At 39.4% G+C, this 23600-nt stretch overlaps 1 protein-coding gene across 1 annotated transcript in view; it reads right to left on the bottom strand.

Annotated features, from left to right (window-relative positions):
• Nucleotides 1–597: 597 nt before the first annotated feature.
• slc6a11b (solute carrier family 6 member 11b) overlaps nucleotides 598–23600 on the bottom strand; it is a 43113-nt gene continuing 20110 nt past the window's right edge. Inside the window, exons 10-15 of the mRNA XM_017451164.3 lie at nucleotides 19567–19679; nucleotides 19072–19209; nucleotides 10932–11034; nucleotides 10313–10413; nucleotides 9318–9488; nucleotides 598–2185 (exon numbers count right to left, since the gene is read on the bottom strand). Of these exons, the coding sequence (XP_017306653.2) occupies nucleotides 2036–2185; nucleotides 9318–9488; nucleotides 10313–10413; nucleotides 10932–11034; nucleotides 19072–19209; nucleotides 19567–19679 (776 nt within the window). The 3' untranslated portion in view covers nucleotides 598–2035. The remainder of the gene's footprint in view (nucleotides 2186–9317; nucleotides 9489–10312; nucleotides 10414–10931; nucleotides 11035–19071; nucleotides 19210–19566; nucleotides 19680–23600) is intronic.

The raw sequence follows: 23600 nt of genomic DNA, 5'->3' as shown, positions 1-23600 counted from the left end.
ACATTTTACTTCCCACTAATCTTGGAAAAACCCAACTTCATGTGTACATGGAAAATCAGCAGCAAATAGACTTGCCAAAGGCTACTCCAGTTCTAGTAACGCCCCACGATATTTACAATATTTAATTCAGAATCTTCAAGTGGATGGTTGGGTTGGGCCCAAATTGCATTCCTCATTGGACTCATTGTTTTGGAGAACACGATTTGCCCCTCTTAGTCTTTCTCTCATTTCTAATATGTGCCTGAGATTCAAGGTGATCGTGACATGTGTGTTCGTTTGCAGCTCTGCTCGATTGTGCTTTGGCAGGATTTATAGAATAAATGATCCATGGTAATGTTGATTACTACAACAATACACCATGATACATCAATTATGGAGATCATTTCTTAATGTTAAATGTTACGTTTATATTAATGTTATGACAAAAATGGCAAAAGAGAAACATTTCTTTTAAAGTTTATTTTTAAAAATGAGTAAGCAGATCATTCTTATGTCCTGTGAATACCAAAATCTGTGTAAACAGCACATATAACATTTGCATTATAATCTCTAAAACACCATGTTGAATGGCATATCAAAAGTCATCCAATAAACATGTTTTCTTTTTTCTTTCTTTTTTTTTTTTTTTTTTTGTTCATCTCAAGAAATAGTACACACAAAAAATACCCTAACAAAATGTAAAAATATACATCAATCTCAAAAGTTAGGCTATTAAAACAGTAAAACAGTTTACTTGCACAAACAGAGGTGACAGTGTCATGATGAATTAGACCATACCAAAAATCACATGCATGTGCACAGGGTTCACAGTGTATCCAAGACAACCGGACATCTACAGTATCAAAGTAGCTGGGTGCCCTGATAATAACACTCTTGTCAGTTCTCTTTCTTAATCAACACTTGGTTTAATCACATTAAATAATCACATTAAATAATCTAGCTAAATCGATCATCATAGTATTATAAATATATTTAGCATATTAGGTCAGTCTAATTGCAACTAGCAATTTAAGGGCACATTTCACTCTATAAATCAGGTGGTAAAAGTGATAATAGCAGCAAGTGTGTTAGCCAGTCCAAAACATGAGGACTCAATTAATCCCTTTTACTGCATATCCCTGTTAAATCCTACTTACCTTTAATCTTTTCCTATCTTAAGGGCCAATCTTACATAACACAGAACCAACAATTATAAGCCACATTTATCTATAATGGTATCCATATAGTGAATGTGCACTGCAAAAAAACCTGACCTTAATCTCGTACTTCTTCAAAAAAACAAAACAAACAAACAAACAAACAAACAAACAAACAAAAAAAAAACCTGAACAACTGCCCTTGAGCCATTACCAGTCTGTTGAGGCTATTTTTATAACACTGAGAGTGTGAAGTGCCTACTACAGCATTAGAGGTCAAGCTGGCTATCTAAAAAAAAAAAAGTTCAGAAAGCACAATAATGATGAATTGTGTTCAGTCTGTCACCTTGGATTAAACTCAGTTTAACCGTTGTGAAGTGGTATTGAGTCCATGCTGTATAAAATGACATGGACACTGTGTGTGCTAAGTCATGCTCGCCCTGCGAGGAGGCTAATGCCAACCAAATGTACCATCATTTTTATCCATCAAATAAAGAATCCTCTACAAACATACCTGTAACATTTGGAATGGTCATAAAATGGTTCTACACATTAGGAACATTCTGTAGAGAATAATGCCATTGCCAAGATTCAAAATGCAGAAACACTTTACAGCACATTTTTACCTTGGCTTCACTCTAGGTACGGTAATCACTAGTGTCACGAAAATACACAAAGTACAAGATCACCTTTAACAGTCTAGATTTTTTTAAAAACTTGCGTATGAGACTTTTTTTTATCGTGAAGTTAACTTGAAATGGATGTGTTAATTATTTGTGCAAAAAGGGCAAGACTATGAATGTGATAATCATTTTCTCTTCACCAAAAATCGAGGCAAGCTTTAAGTTCTTTTCCTTTCCAGTCTTGGTGGCTGTGACCGTGTCTCGGTAGGTACAGGTTTAGAAATGTGTCTCCTTCTCCGTAATGGTGGAGAGTTTGCCGTCCACCCTCATTTTAGCATCAGCATCATTGATGGCGTAGGGACTCTTTGCACTGAGGTGGCCTCTCATCCTCAGATCGGGGCTCGGGGTGGTCAGCTTCTTGATTCTCTAAAATTATTAATAGATCCAACACAGTAAGACAATTGGTTACCTCACCCTATGAGGATAAATGCTAGTAAGGTCATTTGTTGAATTTTTGTATTAAGGGATAATTTATAAAGCTCAGCAGAAGTCATTACGATAGTCATTCTAGCTCAAACCCAGTTAGTTCCTTTGGATACAGTGGTGCTTAAATGTCTGTGAACCCTTTAGAATTTTACACATAAATATGACCAAAAACATCAGATTTTCACACTGCGAGTGGCAAAAGTACAGTATTTCACAAAAGTGAGTACACCCGTCACATTTTTGTAAATATTTGATGATATCTTTTCATGTGACAACACTGAAGAAATGACACTTTGCTACAATATAAAGTAGTGAGTGTACAGCGTGTATAACAGTGTAAATTTGCTGTCCCCTCAAGATAACACAACAGACAGCCATTAATGTATAAACCGCTGGCAACAAAAGTGAGTACACCCCTAAGTGAAAATGTCCAAATTGAGCCCAAAGTGTCAATATTTTATGTGGCCACCATTATTTTCCAGCACTGCCTTAACCCTCTTGGACATAGAGTTCACCAGAGCTTCACAGGTTGTCACTGGAGTCCTCTTCCACTCCTCCATGACGACATCACGGAGCTGGTGGATGTTAGAGACCTTATGCTCCTCCACCTTCCGTTTGAGGATGCCCCACAGATGCTCAATAGGGTTTAGGTCTGGAGACATGCTTGGCCAGTCCATCACCTTCAACCTCAGCCTCTTTAGCAAGGCAGTGGTCGTCTTTACTGGTGTGTTTGGGGTCGTTATCATGCTGGAATACTGCATACTGATCATGCTCTGCTTCAGTATGTCACCGTACATGTTGGCATTCATGGTTCCCTCAATGAACTGTAGCTCCCTAGTGCCGGCAGCACTCATGCAGCCCCAGACCATGACAGTCCCACCACCATGCTTGACTGTAGGCAAGACACACTTGTCTTTGTACTCCTCACCTGGTTGCCGCCACACATGCTTGACACCATCTGAACCAAATAAGTTTATCTTGGTCTCATCAGACCACAGGACATGGTTCCAGTAATCCATGTCCTTAGTCTGCTCGTCTTCAGCGAACTGTTTGTGGGCTTTCTTGTGCATCATCTTTGAAGAGGCTTCCTTCTGTGATGACAGCCATGCAGACAAATTTGATGCAGCGTGCGACGTATGGTCTGAGCACTGACAGGCTGACCCCCCACCCCTTCAACCTCTGCAGCAATGCTGGCAGCACTCATGCGTCTATTTCCCAAACACAACCTCTGGATATGACGCTGAGCATGTGCACTCAACTTGGTCGACCATGGCGAGTCCTGTTCTGAGTGGAACCTGTCCTGTTATACCGCTGTATGGTCTTGGCCACCGTGCTGCAGCTCAGTGTCAGGGTCTCGGCAATCTTCTTATAGCCTAGGCCATCTTTATGTAGAGCAACAATTCTTTTTTTCAGATCCTCAGAGAGTTCTTTGCCATGAGGTGCCATGTTGAACTTCCAGTGACCAGTATGAGGGAGTGTGAGAGCGCTGACACCAAATTTAACATACCTGCTCCCCATTCACACCTGAGACCATGTAACACTAACAAGTCACATCACACCGGGGAGGGAAAATGGCTAATTGGGCCCAATGTGGACATTTTCACTTAGGGGTGTACTCACTTTTGTTGCCAGCGGTTTAGACATTAATGTCTGTGTGTTGAGTTATTTTGAGGGGACAGCAAATTTACACTGTTACACAAGCTGTACACTCACTACTTTACATTGTAGCAAAGTGTCATTTCTTTAGTGTTGTCACATGAAAAGTTATCAAATATTTACAAAAATGTGAGGGGTGTACTGACTTTTGTGAGATACTGTATGTGAACCTCTAGGATTAGCAGTTAATTTGAAGGTGAATTTAGACTCAGGTGTTTTCAATCAATGGCATGACAATCAAGCGTGAGTGAGCGCCCTGTTTTATTTAAAGATCAAGGATCTATCAGAGTCTGATCTTCACAACACATGTTTGTGAAACCTCAGAAAAAGAGTTGTTGATGCTCATAAGGCAGGAAAAGGTTTTTTTTTTTAAAAAAAAAAAAAAAAAACATGTCTAAAGAGTTTGGACTCCACCAATCCACAGTCAGACAGATGGATGTGTACAAATGGAGGAAATTCAAGACCACTGTTACCCTCCTCAGGAGCGGTCAACCAACAAAGATCACTCCAAGAGCATACAAGATGTGTAATAGTCCATGAGGTCTCAAAGGAACCCAGGGTAACTTCTAAGCAACTAAAGACCTCTTTTAGATTGGCTAATGTTTATGTTCATGAGTCTACAATTAGAACACTGAACAACAAATGGTGTGCATGGTAGGGTTGCAAGGAGAAAGGCACTGCTCTCCAAAAAATAACATTGCTGCCCTTCTGCAGTCTGCTAACCATCACATGGACAACCCAGAAGGCTATTGGGAAAATGTCAATTGACAAATGAGACCAAAGAGAAAGGAAAATACTGCATACTTTGGAGAAAGGAAAATACTGCATCCCATCCGTGAAACATGGTGGTGGTAGTATCATGTTTTAGGCCTGTTTTGCTGCATCTCGGCCGGGACAGCTCGTCACCATTGATGGAACAGTGAATTCTGAAGTATACAAGTGAATTCTACAGGAAAATATCAGGAAATCTGTCTGTGATTTGAATCTCAAGAGAAAGTGGGTCATCCAGCAAGATAAAGACCAAAAGCACACAAGTCAATCTGTCAAAAAATGGCTAAAAAATAATAATATTTTGGAATGGCAAAGTCAAAGTCCTGACCTTAATCCATAAAAAAGTTTGTGCAAGGACCTTAAGCAAGCAGTTCATTTAAGGAAACCCACCAACATCGCAGTTGAAGGTGTTCTGTAATAAGGAATGGGCTACAATTCCTCCAAGTCGATGTGCGGGACTGGTTAACAGTTACCGGATATGTTCAGTTGCAGTTATTGATGAAACGAATATTGAACTGTTTGGCCATAATGATCAGCTCCATGTATGGAGGAAGAAAGATGATGCTTTTAAATCGAAGAACACCATTCCAACTGTGAAACACTGGGGTGGCAGCATCATGTGTGGGTGTTTTACTGGAAAAGGGACTGGTGCACTTCAGAAAAACAATGGCATATTGAGGAAGGAGGAATATGTAGAAATACTCCTCAAGACCTGCACCTCAAGACCTGCAACCAGGTCGTGTCTTCCAGAAGGACAATGATTTTAAGCATGCCTCCAAAGTTTTAACAAAATGCCACAGAATCCCATAGAAAATTGGTGGACTAAACTGAGAGTGTGTGTCCAAAGAGGCGCACAAAACATACTGAATTACAGTCATGGGAAAAAGAAAGTACAACCTCCTTCAATTCTACGTTTTTATTTATTTGGCCCTAAAGAACAATTGTGTGGTCCTCGCCAACTTCCATAAACAAATAAATAACCTCAGATGGCAACAAAAAAAAAAAAAACAGAACACATTTCAATATTTTGTTCTTACCAAAAAAGTAAATCAACTTTCAGAAACCAGGTGGGAAGAAGTAAGTACACCCATCCTACTTCCACAACCATTAATAGAGTAATAAGCAACAAGGTACTGCAATACTAATGAAATGCTAAAGATTTTTATTAATAAATCACAAAACCAGAACTTTTGGCAGTTTTGTGTTGTGAACACGCAGGTGTGTGTCTACATCATGCCAAGAAGAAACTACATCAGCCATGATGTAGCAATCCATGCAATGATGCAGCCAGAGAAGCAATTGTTGTTGCTCGTCAATCTGGGAAGTGTAATAAGGCCATTTCCAAACAACTTGAAATTCACCATTCTACAGTGAGAAGAACTGTTTACAAATGGAGAGCCTTCAAGACAGTTGCCAATCTTCCCAGGAGTGTCCCAGCAAATTCAGTCCAAGATCAGACCATTTAATGCTAAGAAATATAAAGAAAAACCCAAGAGCTACATCATGTGACCTACAGACCTCTGTAAGCACATTAAATGTCTATGTTCATGACAGTACAATCTATAAACGACTGAAAAAGCCTAGCTTTCCTGGAAGGGTGGCTAGGAAAAAGTCCTTCTCTCCAAAAAGAATATGGCAACACAAATTAGGTTTGCAAAACTGCATCTAAACAAATCAAAAAAGTCCCTTGGATTGATTAGACCAAGCTGGAGATGTTTGGTCATCATGCACAATGCCATGATTGGCAAAAACCAAACACAGCATATCACCACAAACATCTCATACTATCTACCAAACATGGATGTGGAGAGGTGATGATTAGGGCTTGTTTTGCAGCCACAGGAGGTGGGAAACTTGCAATAATTGAGACAATGATGAATGAGACAATGATGACTCCACCAGAATATTCTTGAGACAAATATGAGGTCATCTGTCCAGCAGCTTAAGTTGAGCCGAAATTGGGTCACGCAACAGGACAATGATCCCAAGGAGACCAGTAAATTGATATCTGAATGGCTAAAAAAAAGAAAAATTCAAGGTGTTGGAATGGCCAAGGCTAAGTACAGACCCCATTGAGATGCTGTGGCAGGATCTTTAAGAGAGCTGTGCATAAACGAATGCCCTCAAACGTCAATGAAAATGAGCCATATTGTACCGAAGAGTGGACCAAAATTTCTCCAAAATGATGGGAAAGACTCCGACAGAAAATGTTACTGAATTATAGGGTGTACTTATCTTTTCCCCACCTGGTTCATGAATGTTGGGAAAATGTTTGCTATTTGTGGAAAAAAGTGACTACATATTGAAATCTGTTGTATGGTTTTGTTGTCAGCTGAGGTTATCTGTTTGTTCATAGCAGTTGGTAAGGACCACACAATTGTTATTTAGGCCCTGATAAACAAAATCATAGAATTGAAGGAGTATGTACTTTTCTTTTCCCCATAACTGTACACCTGCTCTGTCAGGACGAATGGGCAAACACTCCACCAAAGTATTGTGAGAAGCTTATGGAAGGCTACCCAAATAGTTTGATTCAAGTTATGCAATTAAAAGGCAATGCCACCAAATTCAAATAAAAAGTGTAAGTAAACTTCTGACCCACTGAAAATCTGAAACTAAAATAAATAAAAGTTAAAATAAATTTGTCTTAGCTATTATTTTGAAGATCACCCCTTATGGAAATAAAGTCGATGCTAAAACTCTAAGTAGACAATAAAAATCTTAATTGCATGATTGTGCTTAATTTTTGTTAGAATAATTGAAAATTGCAACATAATATTTCCCTGACTTTTTAAAAATAAACTCAGAGTGCTGTAAATCCCGTCTGCATTTAATTTTACAATCATAATTGTTTCTACATTGATGAAGCAAGATTAAATTAAATAAAATGACATTAAATTAAATGTAGACAAAATGTCTTGGGGTAAATGCCAAACTAATTCAGCCATGGCTAGCTGGCAAAATCCGAATTGCACATCTCAAACACAGTAGGCAACAACCAAGCTCATGTGACATTTTGTAGCTCACTCTATCAATAAGATGTGGCACAATCGGGTCAGACAAGGCCAAAGAGTTACACATGCAGCACGGCATCAAGTCTGCATTGTGCTCAGAATATCTTTCCAACCCTGCTGTTTGGAGCAAATTGCATCTTTGGCCTGTCAGGCCTAGTCAACTAAAAGTTTCTCAAAATAATTTATCTAAGAATCTGGCCCTGTTATTGTTATGAGAAGTGCTGACAGTTCACATAGTGGAAGGTGAGTGAGCTTTCACAAAAAGGGCACAAAAAGGAAATCTTGATCTCAAACAAACTCAAATGAAAGGCTATAATGGAAGTTTGAGACCTTTTTGAATATTTGTTTTCCAACACCCTGATCCTAAACTAAACCATAACACAGGATATATTATAAACAAAACTGAAATATATATATATATACACACTGTTACAATTTTCCCCTGTGGTTTGAAACACACAGTTCATAAGAGTGCTCTAAAATCACTTCTATACACAATTTTAGGCCTTAACAACTACTTCGTAATAACACTTCTGCTGTTCAGCAGGTGAAGATTAAATGTGTTTAAATGGCATAAAAATAAGATTACAGGTACTGTTAACAATCTCCACCTTTATAAAAGCCTTCTATCTGTAGCTACAATATATCTATAGGTAATAATGTTCTTAGCCAGGGTTGCCAGATTGTTCGCTCAGATACTAAATGCTGGGAAATTTTAATAACACAGTGCTGGAGAATAGATTTGAAAGTTTTTGAAAGTTACAGTTTAAGCAGAATTATATGCAACTAGGTGCCTTTTTATTTTTATTTATTTTACATTTTTAGGGTAGGTACTGCAGTATTATATTAAAAGGTATTATTTAATGCATTTGTTGTTGAAACATAACATAACTGAATTTATATCGTAATATAATTGAACTTTTTCACTACTGTTTACACAGCTTTACGCGGGGACTTTTAAATTGAAGTGTTGAAACTCACCCGTGAAGCAGCATATCATAATTTTCATTTCGTTGGTTATACGATGGGCCAGTCATCGACACAGTCAGTTGTAATAGGCTCGAGCTTTTCACAAAGGAAAGGGGGAAGGCACTTTCCTTCAGCACGGAATCTCATTGGCTATTGAAGGCTATGGACAGGACGTGGAAGATCCTATTGGTTCAAATGAGGTGTCAATCGAAAGGGCAGGGTCCAATGGCCATTTTCAAATCTACCGATAAGTGTTATTCACGCACGAGCTGAAGTTAGAGAGAAACATGTGAAACGGAGAATATATGAAAAATTATCTGCCGGTAATTCGAGATGATCCAGTAACAGTCCGTGGGTAGCTACTGATGTAAAATGTGTTTTAGACTAAATATTTTTACATAATTATATTGTTTGGACCTTTGCCAGTGTAAATGATTATGTTATGGATCAGTGGACTTTTATGAGGCTTCATATGTGAGTTACCTCCATTTCGTCAATTTATCTTGAAACGATTTATATCAAGCGAATCACAAGAATCTTAGCTTTCCAAATTTATATCGCATGAGTACCTGCATACACACAGAAGCTGTGTACATAACATAGTTTTGCTCACAATATGGCGACGACCTGCCGGGAAGGCAAGGGTCAAAGTGAAAAATTACCTCCATGAAGGTTCCTTCTGTTTTCCAGATCTGAACTATAATGCCCAAAGGGATGCAGATCATTGAGGACATTGCCATCGTCCATCCAATGCCATAACCCCAGTCTGGATACGTGTACACATTGTTGTATTTCAGGGGCTTGTACTTGATCAAGAAGAAGAGGAAAATTCCCTAAAAGAAAGAAATTAATTAATTTTTTTTTTCGTTAATTGCATACAATTTCTTTTTGCCAAACAGAGATCATTATTTGTATTGGTTCATATTCAAGGAATACAACACGACAGGATGTGCTGTTACAGGAAAAATAATCGTCCTATACATAATTCTTCTTATACCTCAGCAGTTTGCCAGTGATTACATTTTGTAATTCATTTAAAAAGACACCTCATATTTATTATCTGTTTATACAGTTACATTTAAATTTGTGAAACGTCCTCAAAAACCAATCTGTTTCTATTATCACTTGTATTTATAGTGGCTACAAATGGTTGCTCTCTCACCAGCCTCTTTTTCTCTCTCTTTAAGTTAAAATAAAGTTATAAGGCAATAAATAATAATTTAAAAAAACACTCTTATGAAATCACACACTTCTCAGACTTGAAGACTTTCCTGTGGTGAAAAGTGTACTTACTGTTATTAAACTCTGATACTGGAGACTCCTTCTATAAATGTTAAATAAATGTCTCCTTCCACATAACTCGTACTTGTTTAATAACGACACACTTTTTAATCCATTTCGATCTTAGATGAGCGCATTAATACTGTATAAACCTGCAATTTGCCTTCCAGCCAGAAATATTGTTCAAAGTGCTGGCATAGAAAATTAATCAACAACTTCTGACCCATCAGATTTGACAAATCACCTGTGCTGTGGTAAAATGAAGCAGAAGGTGTGCATACATTTCAAAATGAATAACGGGGGGAAATATAGAAGAAATATCATAATATGGAACAAATATGGATATCAGTGCTAAAAATTATGTAAAACAACTTACGGAACAAATGCCAGGGGTGAGGATCATCCAGCACCACTTGATGAAAAATATGGGCTTATACCCAATCATGTCCTCAATGTTCAAATAAAACTTGTCACTGCCTGAAAATGGCATCAAAAGAACATGATGTAATCTGTCACCACTGTTCAGAATGATCACACACACTGCATACACAGCTAATAGTTTCTTATATAATATGAAACTCTGGTTCGTTTATGGATACAGTCGAAGTTCTGCAAAAATGTCTTAATATTTGCAATACATATCACATTCCAGCAGGTGTCAGGGCAGCTACACATATAAACCTCTCCTTCGACATACAATGTGCATTTGCTTTAAGGAGTGGCAGGGCATGGGTTTTTCATTGAGGCTTCCTGGGCCCCAACACAAATGTGCAGTGCGGCTATATTGTAAACATTGTGATTAGAGCACAGATTTAAGCCAGTCAATCTCTATAGTGCCATGCCTTAAGATAAATGCTACATTCTTACTTCCTGTCAATATTAATCATTTATGGAAAAAGGGCATAAGAATACATAAGGCTCTTGCTTTTATCAATGTGATGGGCCTACAGTATGAAATATTAAATATGAAATATTAAAGTGGAAGAAGTCTTTACCATAGACCCAGCCGATGCAGATGGACTCAAAGATGGCCACAAAAAGCAAACACATCCCACTGGCTGCATAGGAATCAAACAACTGGAACACATACATTCCACCCTGACAAGAGAAGAAAACAGAATACTGTTAAAATAAGATCAAATCAAATAAAATCACCGACATCATGCACTAGCCCTTTCTACAGATCACATCTATATGTTCAATTCTATGTGCATATACAGTTTATTTCCAGCAGCTTCTATACAAGAAAAATCAATGTTCTTTGACAAGCACGTGATGTACAGTACTATGCATCATTTTTTTTGGTATAACTTTGTTATAGATTTTTATTTTATGACTTCTACCCATCTAGGGATGGGTACCGAAACCCTTTATTAAACTGGCCCTGGTGCTAAATTATGAAAGACTTTAGTATCGATAAGCTCTGATGCTATGGGTTCTGCTTTCGCTACTGGAGAAATTAAGAAAATATATTTCCTATTTATTATTGCTAAATAAATGTTATCTCGCACATTTAATCTCACCAACCATTTCTAATTTGCGATAATATTAGGACATTCGTTTGCATTTTCGTTATTCGGAATCCATAGTGAGATCTCTCGTGCGCGAAGGTTGTCACACAGAAACACGAAAGCTCCCGCTTAATATATAGAGTGACAATGGCGGAGGGAACCAAACATTCAAAAGTGTAGTTACACTTCACTAGAGTCGATACAGACAACCAGGGGCGCCGCAAGGGTTTCTGGGCCCCTGGCTAATCTGTACTCCGGGCCCCAAGTCCCCACCCTCCAATTATATTTTCTTATTACCACGTGTAAATACAATCATTATTAATAAGCATAACAATTATTGCATATTCAATAAGAGACTATAAAATTATTATTATTGTTATTATTATTATTATTATTATTATTATTATTATTATTATAATTATTATTATTCACTGAGTGGATAACACCTCCAGGGTCGGGGGTTCGATTCCCACCGTGGTCCTGTGTGTGTGGAGTTTGCATGTTCTCCCCGTGCTGCGGGGGTTTCCTCCGGGTACTCCGGTTTTCTCCCCCAGTCCAAAGACATGCATGGTAGGCTGACTGGCGTGTCTAAAGTGTCCGTAGTGTATGAATGGGTGTGTGAGTGTGTGTGTGATTGTGCCCTGCGATGGACTGGTACCCTGTCCAGGGTGTACCCTGCCTTGTGCCCGATGCTCCCTGGGATAGGCTCCAGGTTCCCCGTGACCCTGAAAAGGATAAAGCGGTATAGAAGATGGATGGATGGACTGAGTGGATAATAAGTTTCACGCACCAGCAGCTCCAGAAAGAAATGTGGAAATGAGCTAAAACAGTGACAGGATCATTGAATCAGTGAGTTGAACTCGAGAATCAAATCGGTTCTATTCGTGAATGAATCATTCAGACTGGATTCATCGTCAATGGGATTCTCCAATTCATTGAAATGAACCAACTCGAACAAACGATTCACTTGCGAATCGGACATCATTACAACTCTTCTCTGATAAACTCACTCGGGACAATTAAAGCAGATTACTATTGCTCGATTGCATGGGAAAACATACGTTCTTGGATATATTGTGTTCCAACTTCCAAGGATAAACATCTGGGTGAGCAACTGATAGAATTTCTATTTGATGTTCATTATAACAGCTTCATACGGGCTAGCTTCAGAATCGTAGCACAGAACAGGGAACATAAATCCCCGTATTTTTTGAAAAACTGGGTGATTAGCTGTCTTCCCCGTCTTGCTCTTTCCTCTTTTTCATGTTTTTCTTTCCTCTTTTGGTATCCCGATGTCTCCTGTCATTTACCTGATGCATGTAACGACTCACGACTGTGAAGTGCCGCGTTTCTGAATAATCCACGATCGTCTTAAGGGGACACACACATGCACTTGGCACAATCCGAGGGCACTCGTTATAGCTGACTTCTTAATAGATTATTGTGCACAGAGGCTATTTAAATACCAAAATCATACAGGAAAGTATGGACGCACCTGCAGACAACGCTCGTTGCCACAAGTGAAAGTAGATTTTTGCTTGTAAGGGCGGAATTATATTTAAAAATGCCTTCACACTGGTGCATTTACAAATAGATGTATAATAATAAACTATGCTTATTTAGAAATTATAGTGTAGAGCTTACCCAGAAATGAAATTGTAACGAAGAAATGCACACACCTTTTTGTTCTAAACCTGTATAACTTTTAAGCCCACAGAGTTAACTAAATCATGTGAACACGGGTTCATGATCAAACGTAAAAATTAGCCATAGCTGATCCTTTAGATGTATTTTTTTATAACTTTTTTTCCCCGTTTCTTTTGTTTTGTCCACATTCAGAGACAGGTTGTTGGCTCTGCACCAGTCCATTAGCCGCTGCACCTCCTCTCTGTATGCGGACTCGTCGTTCTTGCTGATGAGACCCACCATGGTTGTGTCATCTGCAAACTTGATGATGTGATTCGAGCTGTGCATCGCTACACAGTCGTGAGTCAACAGAGTGAACAGCAGTGGACTGAGCACACAGCCCTGGGGGGCCCCCCTCGTTCAGTGTGGTGGTGCTGGAGATGCTGGTCCCGATCCGGACTGACTGAGGTCTCCCAGTCAGGAAGTCTAGGATCCAGTTGCAGATGGAGGTGCTCAGGCCCAGTAGGTTCAGCTTTCCAATCAGGGGTTGAGGAATGATTGGTTTGAATGCTAAACTGAAGTCTATGAACAGTATTCGAATGTATGTGTCCTTTTTGGCCAGATGTAGGGTGGTGGTGATGGCATCATCTGTTGAATGGTTGGGAGGATGCACGAATTGCAGGGGGTACAGTGAGGGGGGCAGCAGGGTCTTGATGTGCGTCATGACGAGCCTCTCGAAGCACTCCATGATGATGGGTGTGAGTGCATCGGGACAGTAGTCATTGAGGCAGGAAACTGAAGACTTCTTCGGCACGGGGACAATGGTGGTGGCCTTGAAGCACGTTCGAACGATGGTTCTGCTCAAGAAGATGTTGATGTCAGTGTGAACATATCCTCTGAGCACTTTGCCAGGAATTTTTTCTGGTCCAACGGCTTTCCGTGGGTTGACTCTGTGTAGAGTTTTCCTCACATCAACCATGGTTAGACACAGCACCTGGTAGTTGGTAGGAGGGGTGGTCTTCCTTGCAATCACATAATTTTGCGCCTCAAACCGAGCGTAGAATTGTTCAGCGCATCTGGAAGGGAGGCATCACTGGTGGGTGATGTTCTATAGTTGCTGATGGCCTGAATGCCCTGCCACATGCGCAGCGTGTCGCCGCTGTCCATGAAGTGACTGTGGAATTTCTGGGCATGTATGCGCTTTGCCTCTCTGATGGCCCGGGACAGTTTGGGTTTCGTTGTCCTTAAGGCCGCTTGTCACCTGCCCTGAAGGGGGAGTCTCGGGTCCTCTGCAGTGCATGCACCGCCGCGGTCATCCACAGTTTTCTGTGTGTGGTGATGGTCTTGGAGTCAGTGACATCATCCATGCACTTGCTGATGTAGCTGGTCACTGACACCGCATACGTTTGTGGAGTCACTGTCAGTTGCAGCCTCCATGAACATGTTCCAATCAGTGGGCTCAAAACAGTCTTGAAGAGCAGAGATGGCTCCTGCAGGGTTTCACTTGCTTCAGAACCAGTTTGGAGAATCTAACGAGCGGTCTGTATGCTGGTATTAACATAACAAAGACGTGGTCCGAGTAAATGAGGTGGGGGCGGGGCTGTGCCCGGTACGCACCAGAGATGTTTGTGTAAACAAGATCCAGTGTGTCACCCATCTCATTGCAAAGTCCACATGCTTATGGAATTTAGGGAGCACTGATTTAAGATTCACATGGTTGAAATCTCTGGCAATAATAAAGAGTCTATTGGGGTTTATGTTCTGCAGTTCGCTAATAGCCCCAGACAGCTCACAGAGAGCCTTCTTAGCATTAGCACTGGGGGAATGTATACTCAGATTATAAGAACAGTGGCGAAATCCCGTGTAAGTAAAAAGGTCTGCATCTAACAGTCACAAACTCCACCAGTGATGAGCAGTAACAAGAGACTAGCACCGACTTCTTGCACCATTCAGTGCTGATGTAAACACACAAGCCACCACCGCGAGCCTTACTGCACAGAGCTGCATTTATGACGGCATGAAACAACGCGAGGCCTTCTAGCTGAATGGCGGCGTATGTAACTCTGTTGCTGAGTCACGTCTCCATGAAAACAAATACGCAGCAGTCTCTAAACTCACATTGTGTTGCCTGCTGGAGTCGGATGTAGTCGAATTTACTGTCCAGAGAGCAGACATTGGAGAGCAGGATGGACGGGAGAGCGGGCCGACCAGGGTTTGTTTTTAGCCAAGCATGGACGTCGGCCCTTTTGCCGCGCTTCTGCTTCCTCGCACACCGCTTACGATGTCCCCTCCCTTGGCCACCGGCATCAGCTGACGCCATAGACTGGGGGCCTAGTCCACGCAACACTCCGAAATCTCGCAGCTTCTCCAGCAGATCACCATGCAGGTTGGTTGTTGTATGATTTCTGTATTTTAACAGTGTCTGGCGATGGTTGACATGAACACCAGTTGCTCCATTGTCCATGTGCTGTAAAAGTCGAGCTAAGAGACAAAACTAGCATCATTTTGGATCCGGAGAGGCTGCAGCATGCTACTGCTACACCACTATGTTGGATCAGAATGACATAACATTTTTGAACCAGGAAGTGGGATTTTATGGGGTGAACACAGACGGAGTGATACATAAACTTCAGCCCCTGTATATCACATGTGCTTGTCACATCCCTCACTAATCACCCTCACCTGTCTTGTTATGCCTTATTAACACCCTATTTAAGTTCTGCTGGCTTGGGTTTCTTTGTCAGGCTTTTGTCATTTGATGTTTGTCATGTGCCGCCCATGTTATGGATTGTTTCTGGTCTAGAGTCCATGTAGTCTTGTTTTGGTTATTTGTTTATGCTTCACTTAATTCAATAAAAAGAATGCTTGGCCAATAAAATTAGTGGACCGGAACTAACTGGCATATAATACTTAATATTCAAGATATTGAACATTTTGTTTATTGGTTTAAAGTTTTCCAAAATTCTAACATGTTCTTCTCTTTCCAACTTTAAATGAAAAAAAATCCCAGATTTTGAATGTGGTCTCAGACTTTTGAACCCCAGTGTATAAGCTGATGATATATACAACTATTCTTAACAGATTTAGCAGCACAGACACAAATATTGAAAATCAATAGAAACTTCCGTCTCATAAATTCCAATAAACCAGAAATCCTGGTCTGCTCACGATAAGGTCATAGATTACAAATAACAGAACCATAACCCTGAAGCTAACATTATATCCCATTATGTACAAAGTACCATACCATATGTATTACTAACACCTGTTTATGTTTCACGATTTTCTGTCAAGTATTTTGCAAATGCTTCCAAACACCTCTTTTGACCCTTTTGCCATTGACAGTGGCAATTTCCTCAATCACTGTCACACCTGATTTGTTTCATCAAGTGACTTAATGATTATTTCATGAACCGTGTTATGTGTGGCAGAGCTTAACTGGATTAAAAAAAAAAACACACAGTGTCCTGAAGGTTAAGTTTTCAGACATCACAATTGTGAAGCACAGACGTTCAGTATTGTGAGAAAGTATATGCCACTATCCTGATTTCTTCTGTTTTTGTGCGTCTCTCATACTGGTTAGTTTTAGATCTTCAAACAAAATACAACATAAAACAAAGGCAACCTGAGTAAACACACAATACAGTTTTTATTTATTAATTTTTTTATTGAAGCAAAAAAAACAAACAAACAAAAAAAACGTTATCCAACACCTGTCACCAACTAACCAACCCTTAAACTTAAAATCTGGTTGTCCCACCTTTAGCAGCAATAATTGCAACGAAATGCTTCCGATAACTGCAGATCATTCTTTCACTTACTTCTAGGACTAGGACTTATTCCGATGCTTTGGATCATTGTCTTGCTGCATAATCCAGTTATGCTTAAGTTCAACTTACGGGCATTTAATTAAGATCAGACATTCTCCTTTAGAATTTTGTGGTAGAGAGCAGAATTCATGTTTCCCTCAATTACTGCAAGTTGCCCAGGCCCTGAAGCAGCAAAGCATCCCCACACCGTCACACTTCCACCACCATGCTTGACCATAGCTATGATGATCTTTTTGTGGAATTCTGTGTTTGGTTTACACCAGATGTAATGGGACTCCTGTCTTCCAAACAGTTCCACTTTCAACTCATCAATCCATAGAATATTCTTCCAAAAGGTTTGAGGATCATCAAGCCGTCTTTTGGCAAAACTCTGATGAGCCTTAATGTTCTTCTGGATTATCAGTGGTTTTCACCTCGCCACTCTTCCATGGATGCCATTTTTCCCCCAGTGTCTTTCTGATAGTGGAGTCATGAACAGTGACCTTTCATGATGCAAGAGAGGCCTGTAGGTCCTTTAATGTTGCTCTTGGCTCTTTTGTGAATTTCTAGATGAGTAGTAGCTGTGCTCTTGGGGGAAGTTTGGAAGGTAGTTATTAGGCCTGGTTGCGTCTAGTCCAGCTGAACCCCATTATGAATGCAGTTTCATAGATTTGAGGAATTAGAGACTATGGGGGCAAATACATTTTCACACAGGCCTATTTGGCATTGGATAACTTTTTTGCTTCATTAAATAAATATTATAATTTAAAAAACTGTATTTTTTTGTGTATTTTTCTGAGTGTTTCCTCAGGTTTCCTTTGTTTTCTCTTAGATTTTGTTTTCATTTCTGAAAGAATTTAGTATGCGTAATACACAAAAACAGAAGAAATCACAGCACTGTAGATCTTATCTGCACATTACAGTTGTCTCTTTCCTGCTGTACAACCCCAACTGGGACAGTATGGAAAATGCAAAAAAAAAAAAAAAAAAAAAAAAGAAAAAGAAAAAAAAGAAAAGAAAAAAAAGTCATTTGAAAACTCAATTCACCCTGTACAATATTGAAAACACATTATTTGATGTTTTACTTTGTGAATTTAATTTATTTTTGAAAATATATACTCATTTCTAATCTGATGATTGCAACACACTCCAAAAAAGTTGGGACAGTCGACTGTTTACCACTGTGTGACATCACCTTTTCTTTTAATAATACGCATTAAGCGTTTGGGTGCTGAAGACAGCAGTTGGTTAAGTTTAGCAAACGGAATTTCATTCATTATGCATTTCTTCTGCTGCACTTTTGTTTCAGTACACGTCAAAGTACATTTAAAAATCACTCCTCTTTTTATTTGCATTTTCTATAATGTCCCAACTTTTTTGGAATTGGGGTTCTACCTGTAGATGCTTTACATCTGGTTACTTCTTTGTTTTAATGAATACAAAATTTTGGGCAAACTAAGGGAATTTTTTCATATTTAAAATACTCAGTAAGAGAGTTACAATCTACAATTACATTATATTATTATAGATGATTTGCTAGTTGTAGGTTGTTTTGGTAGCTGTGTCTGTATAGCTATGTATTTGCCAAAGTGTATGACCATCCATCCATTTTCTATATTGCTTATCCTTCAGGGTCATTGGGAACCTGGAGCCTATCCCAGGGAGCATCGGGCAATAGGCAGGGTACACATTCACACACCCATTGATACACTACGGACACTTTGGACACGCCAATCAGCCTACCACGCATGTCTTTGGGGGGTGAGGAAACTGGAGTACCCGGAGGAAACCCCCGCAGCACGGGGAAAACATGCAAACTCCGTACACAGTGTGCAGCGGCGGGAATCGAAACCCCAACCCCGAACGTGCTAAACACTAAGCCACTGTGTGCCCGAGTGTATGACCAAATATTGTATATTAGAACTACAAGCACAATGAACAGATGTTTAAACATGACTTTAAATTTGTTTCACTACTTTGCACAACAGACACTGCATGCCATTTAAAAAGAGTTTAGCACAATTTTTTAACACAATTTCTGTGAACAATGCTATGCATTTGGACATGTGCACTTGTGTATGAGGAAGGGCTCAGAGTGGACATGGATTGAGAATCCAATGGTGCTCAAAATAGCATATACTGCACATTTCATAAAGTATACAAATGCATTGTTTTTCTATTTTTCTTACCTCTGTCAACATGGTTAGACCCAAAATAAAAGAAGCCACAGACATCCCTAGGATCAGGAGCTCTCGACGGAATCCCACTCTGAAGGTTTTGGGGTACATGTCCACCACGGCAGTCACAAGACTCTCTACACACACAAACTACACAACAGTATAAATATTTAATGCCATTCTTCATTCGATTATAAGTATATGCATGCTTATGCAGTTATTAGATTTTTTGGTTTTGGCCAAAATCTGTGTCATTTAAATATTACTTTTGATAGTATCTTTTCCATGCTACAGTATCGTTTCATTTTTAATTAAAAAAAAAAAAAAAAAAAAAAAATTCAATGTGTTGTTTTGACCCAAATAGAACATAATGGTAGGAAATACAATACTGCAGGGAGATAATATAACTATGTTACCAATTATAAATACAATACATTATATATACAAAGCTAGATTATATTTATTATCTGATTTAATTTCATTTTAATTGGTGGAGAGTTTTATTACTTGACTGTCCAGGCCGAGGAAGATGAGCATCATGAAGAAGAGGCATGCCCACAGAGGAGACCATGGCATCATGGTCACAGCTTTTGGATATGCAATAAAAGCCAGACCTGGTCCTGAAATAGATGATAAGAAAATATGCGTGGTCTGTACTGAAATGGTCATGACTATGCCCTACCTTCTGCAAAGTCTGTGCCCTCCACAGTGAGAAGTGTATAGTGTAATTCTAAGCTAATAACAGTATTCATAAACATTCAGTATTTAATACGACCACAGAATAACTTTATGTACAGTATGAGCTGAGTTTAAAGACTGTTTCATGAATTTATCGACACATATAATCTTGACCATAGGCGTACTTTTGTCCAGAGATGTTCACTGTGGTCAGACATTATTAAATCCAGTGCAGCTGTATGGCAATTTGTTGTACTCATGCTATTAACCCTGAATTTCATGTTTTGAGCAATGTATACTATAAACTGCAGTGGTGGCTCTGTGGTTAGCCTCCGGTTTACTGATCAGAAGGTTGTGGTTCAAGCCACTATTGGTGCTTATTCAAGGCCGTATCTGCTCTAGGGGCATTGTAAAGGTCTTTAACTCTACTGCAAGTATACATGATATATAAAGACTTCCTTCCTTTCTTTCTTTTTTTAATTCCACATTTTCTACTCAATTTTTTTCTCGCTTTATCAGTCACATTTTTATTCTCCCCCCTTTTAGACTTAAAAAGAAAGGAAGAAAAATCCACCCTGAAACAATATGTTTACATTGATATATCTGAGGTGCTTAGTAATGCTGGTGCTAATTTTTAGTTGATGCTGTAGTTATCATCTTGTGTGACTCTGTAGCTTAAGTTACAGTGGTGTTTAATATGAGAGTTTCATTCTCAAACAAACTAAAGTGATAATGGTCAGATTATGATAACCTTCACGATGGTGTTGATGACAGTATTAGAATGAAAGTCAAAGCTTTGAAAGCTGATCTGTTTAAGCAATATGTACAGATGATGAGGGCGGAGGACTGGACAGAGTAAAGGACTAAAGCGCTGCTGCGTTGCTTTGTTTAGGTAGAGATAAATTCCCACTGGTGCAAGTATCAACAGTTACTTGAAAGCATTGTGGTCCGAAGAGCAAAAGGAAACTAGAACAACTTGCTGATAAAAGGTTCAACTCCCAAAAAAATCAACTCTGTATTTAATCATAAAGTAGATCGATTATAAAGACTGATATGATAAGTCATTCTAGGTGGACTTTTTCTTTAACAAGTGCTTGTTATAAAAGGAGGTGGTGTAGACACTATATGTAGAGGCACAATATGTATACACTGCAAACTAAAAACAGCATGTATGTCCTAGAAGGCAACAACGGTACTCACATTTTCTTTGGTGTTTACTGCACGAGTCCCTGGTAAATTAAGTATTGCTAAGATAAGAAATATAATGTCACTACATGATGCAGAAAAATTAGTTCACGCTTTCGTCACCTCTAAGTTGGATTATTATAATGTCTTACTGTCTGGATGTTCCAGTAGGAGCATAAAGAAACTCCAGTTAGTCCAGAATGCAACTGCAAGAGTCCTTACTAGAACCAGAACATTTGACCACATCACCCCGATCTTATCTACACTGCATTGGCTCCCAGTAAAATTTCACATTTATTATAGAATACTACTATCGACTTATAAAGCAATGAATAGCCACAGTACCTGAGCAAACTTTTGGTCTTTTATGATCCGCCACGCCTACTTCGATCAAAAGGTGCAGGCTATTTGTTGGTACCTTGAATAGTGAAGGCTACAGCAGGGGGAAGAGCTTTCTCTTACAAAACCCCACAGTTATGGAACAGCCTTCCAATTAGTGTTCGGGACTCAGACACAGTGTCATTGTTTAAGTCCAGGCTGAAAACATATTTGTTTAGTTAAGCTTTTGGTGAATAGTTTTTTTCTTAGGTAAAGAGCAGATCTAGAGGGCTCAGAGGCATAAAGTGTTGTGGTGAACTAGGATGTTGGGATGCTGTCACCCCCCCCCCCCATTTCCACACGTTCACCCAGGTTTGTTGATGATGGAGTGGCTATCTGCCTTATGTCCCAAGGTGCCCTCATATCTATGTTACCTTCTGGCTCTCCCTTTTAGTTATGCTATCATAGCTAGTCTTGCCAGAGTACCTGCTTGCACTCATGCATTGTCCTTAACCTTTATGGGACATTAAGCATACCTAATAATCTCTCCCTCTCTTTCCTTCTCTCTCCGTCTCTCTTTCTGTTGAGCTACACATGATACTTCTGAGATGCCAGTCATCCTCACCCCTTCTGCTCTCCAGACCTGCCTGATCCTGACGCAGTACTTCTAGCTGGAGTTCTCATAAATTGGAAGTCACATGCTGCTGCTGAGGATGACCCAACATGGTGCAGCCTAAAGATCACTGAGATTACTGAGGATGGCAGCACTTAAAAACCATAAGATGGCTTTGAACCTCAATTCATATGAACAGTTATGCTATGATAACTTTACGACTGCAATCGCCACAAACAGTTTTGCACTGTCTCCATCAGCGATCAGTGGAGAAGTTCAACAAAACAGACTTCGTGTAAAAACTGTAATGAATTTTTCTGGTTACACAACTGCACTATTTGACCATGTAGTATTAGCACATTTATAGAAGAGATTTACTTATATATAATTGCACTCTCTGTTGTTACCCATTTGAGGAAGGTTTCCCTTTTGAGTCTGGTTCCTCTCAAGGTTTCTTCCTCATATGGTCTCAGGGAGTTTTTCCTTGCCACAGTCGCCTCTGGCTTGCTCATTAGGGATAAATTCATAGGGATCAATTCATACATTTAAAATCTGAATATCCTGAATTTATATATTTCTGTAAAGCTGCTTTGAGACAATGTCCACTGTTAAAAGCGCTATACAAAAAACCTGAACTGAAATGAAGTAAACTGTATAATGCATCAGCATGGGTCCAGTGAATAACTAAAAAGCTGGCCACATTGCATTTTTTGCCTGAACTGTCCCTTTAGCCTTAAAAGTTGTAGCTGTTGACAATTGTTAACTTTAGGTGGTGTTTGGTGGGTGTTCTGTTGCAATATGGTTACGTCGCATCGTCCAGGTGGATGCTACACACTGGTGGTGTGGACATTTCCCCCCATACAATGTATTATTATTATTGCTGCTGTTGTTGTTGTTATTAATTAAATGACAGATACCAACAAATGTCTAACAACAGATGTACTATTACCCTATTTCCAGAATAATATGAATCTTACTATTAAATATTATTATGAAAATATAGCATAACAGGGTATATAGTACTAACAGAATAGTTATACTTGAAGTACACACACCCACTTCAGAATCCCTGCATAATTCATACACCCGTGACATTTTCCACATTCAGCTCACTTCAGTTTCATGAACCTGGGATCTATTTTTTAGTAAGGATGCAGCTATACCATTGTTTTTCCAGAATGAGTATGAGCACATGGTTTTTGGATGAATATGAATAACATTCTGAGTATTAATCAAGCAGGGGTGTCATGAAATGGAAAAAGAGATAGTAACATGCTTTCTAGATGATAAATATACTGTACATCCTACACACTACATCCATGATATGGCCAAAATTATGAGGACACCTGACCATCACACCCATATGTGGTTCTTCCCCAAACTGTTGCACCAAAGGTTGAAGCACAGAGTTGTGTGGCCAAACAGGGCCAAACCTGTTCTAGCATAACAATGCCCCTGTGCACAAAACAAGCTCCATGAAGATATGGTTTGCCAATGTTAGAGTGGAAGAACTAGCTTGTACTGAGCCCTGACCTCAACCCCAGTGAACACCTTTGGGATGAACTGTAAAACTCACTGCTTGCTAGACCTCCTCAGTGCCTGACCTCACTAATGCTCTTGTGGCTCAATGGACAAATCACCACAACAAATCTCCAAAATCCAGACGTGCTGTTATGAGAGCGTTTCCAAATCTTTCAGGGGCAGAAACGGTTTTAATTTCGCAACCGATCTCAGATGAAAGAAACTG

This window comes from Ictalurus punctatus, chromosome 21 (genome assembly GCF_001660625.3).
Source record: "Ictalurus punctatus breed USDA103 chromosome 21, Coco_2.0, whole genome shotgun sequence".
Classification (NCBI taxonomy): Eukaryota; Metazoa; Chordata; class Actinopteri; order Siluriformes; family Ictaluridae; genus Ictalurus; species Ictalurus punctatus.
The sequence above is the reverse complement of the archived record's forward strand: the minus strand, read 5'-3'. Positions and strand labels throughout refer to the sequence as shown.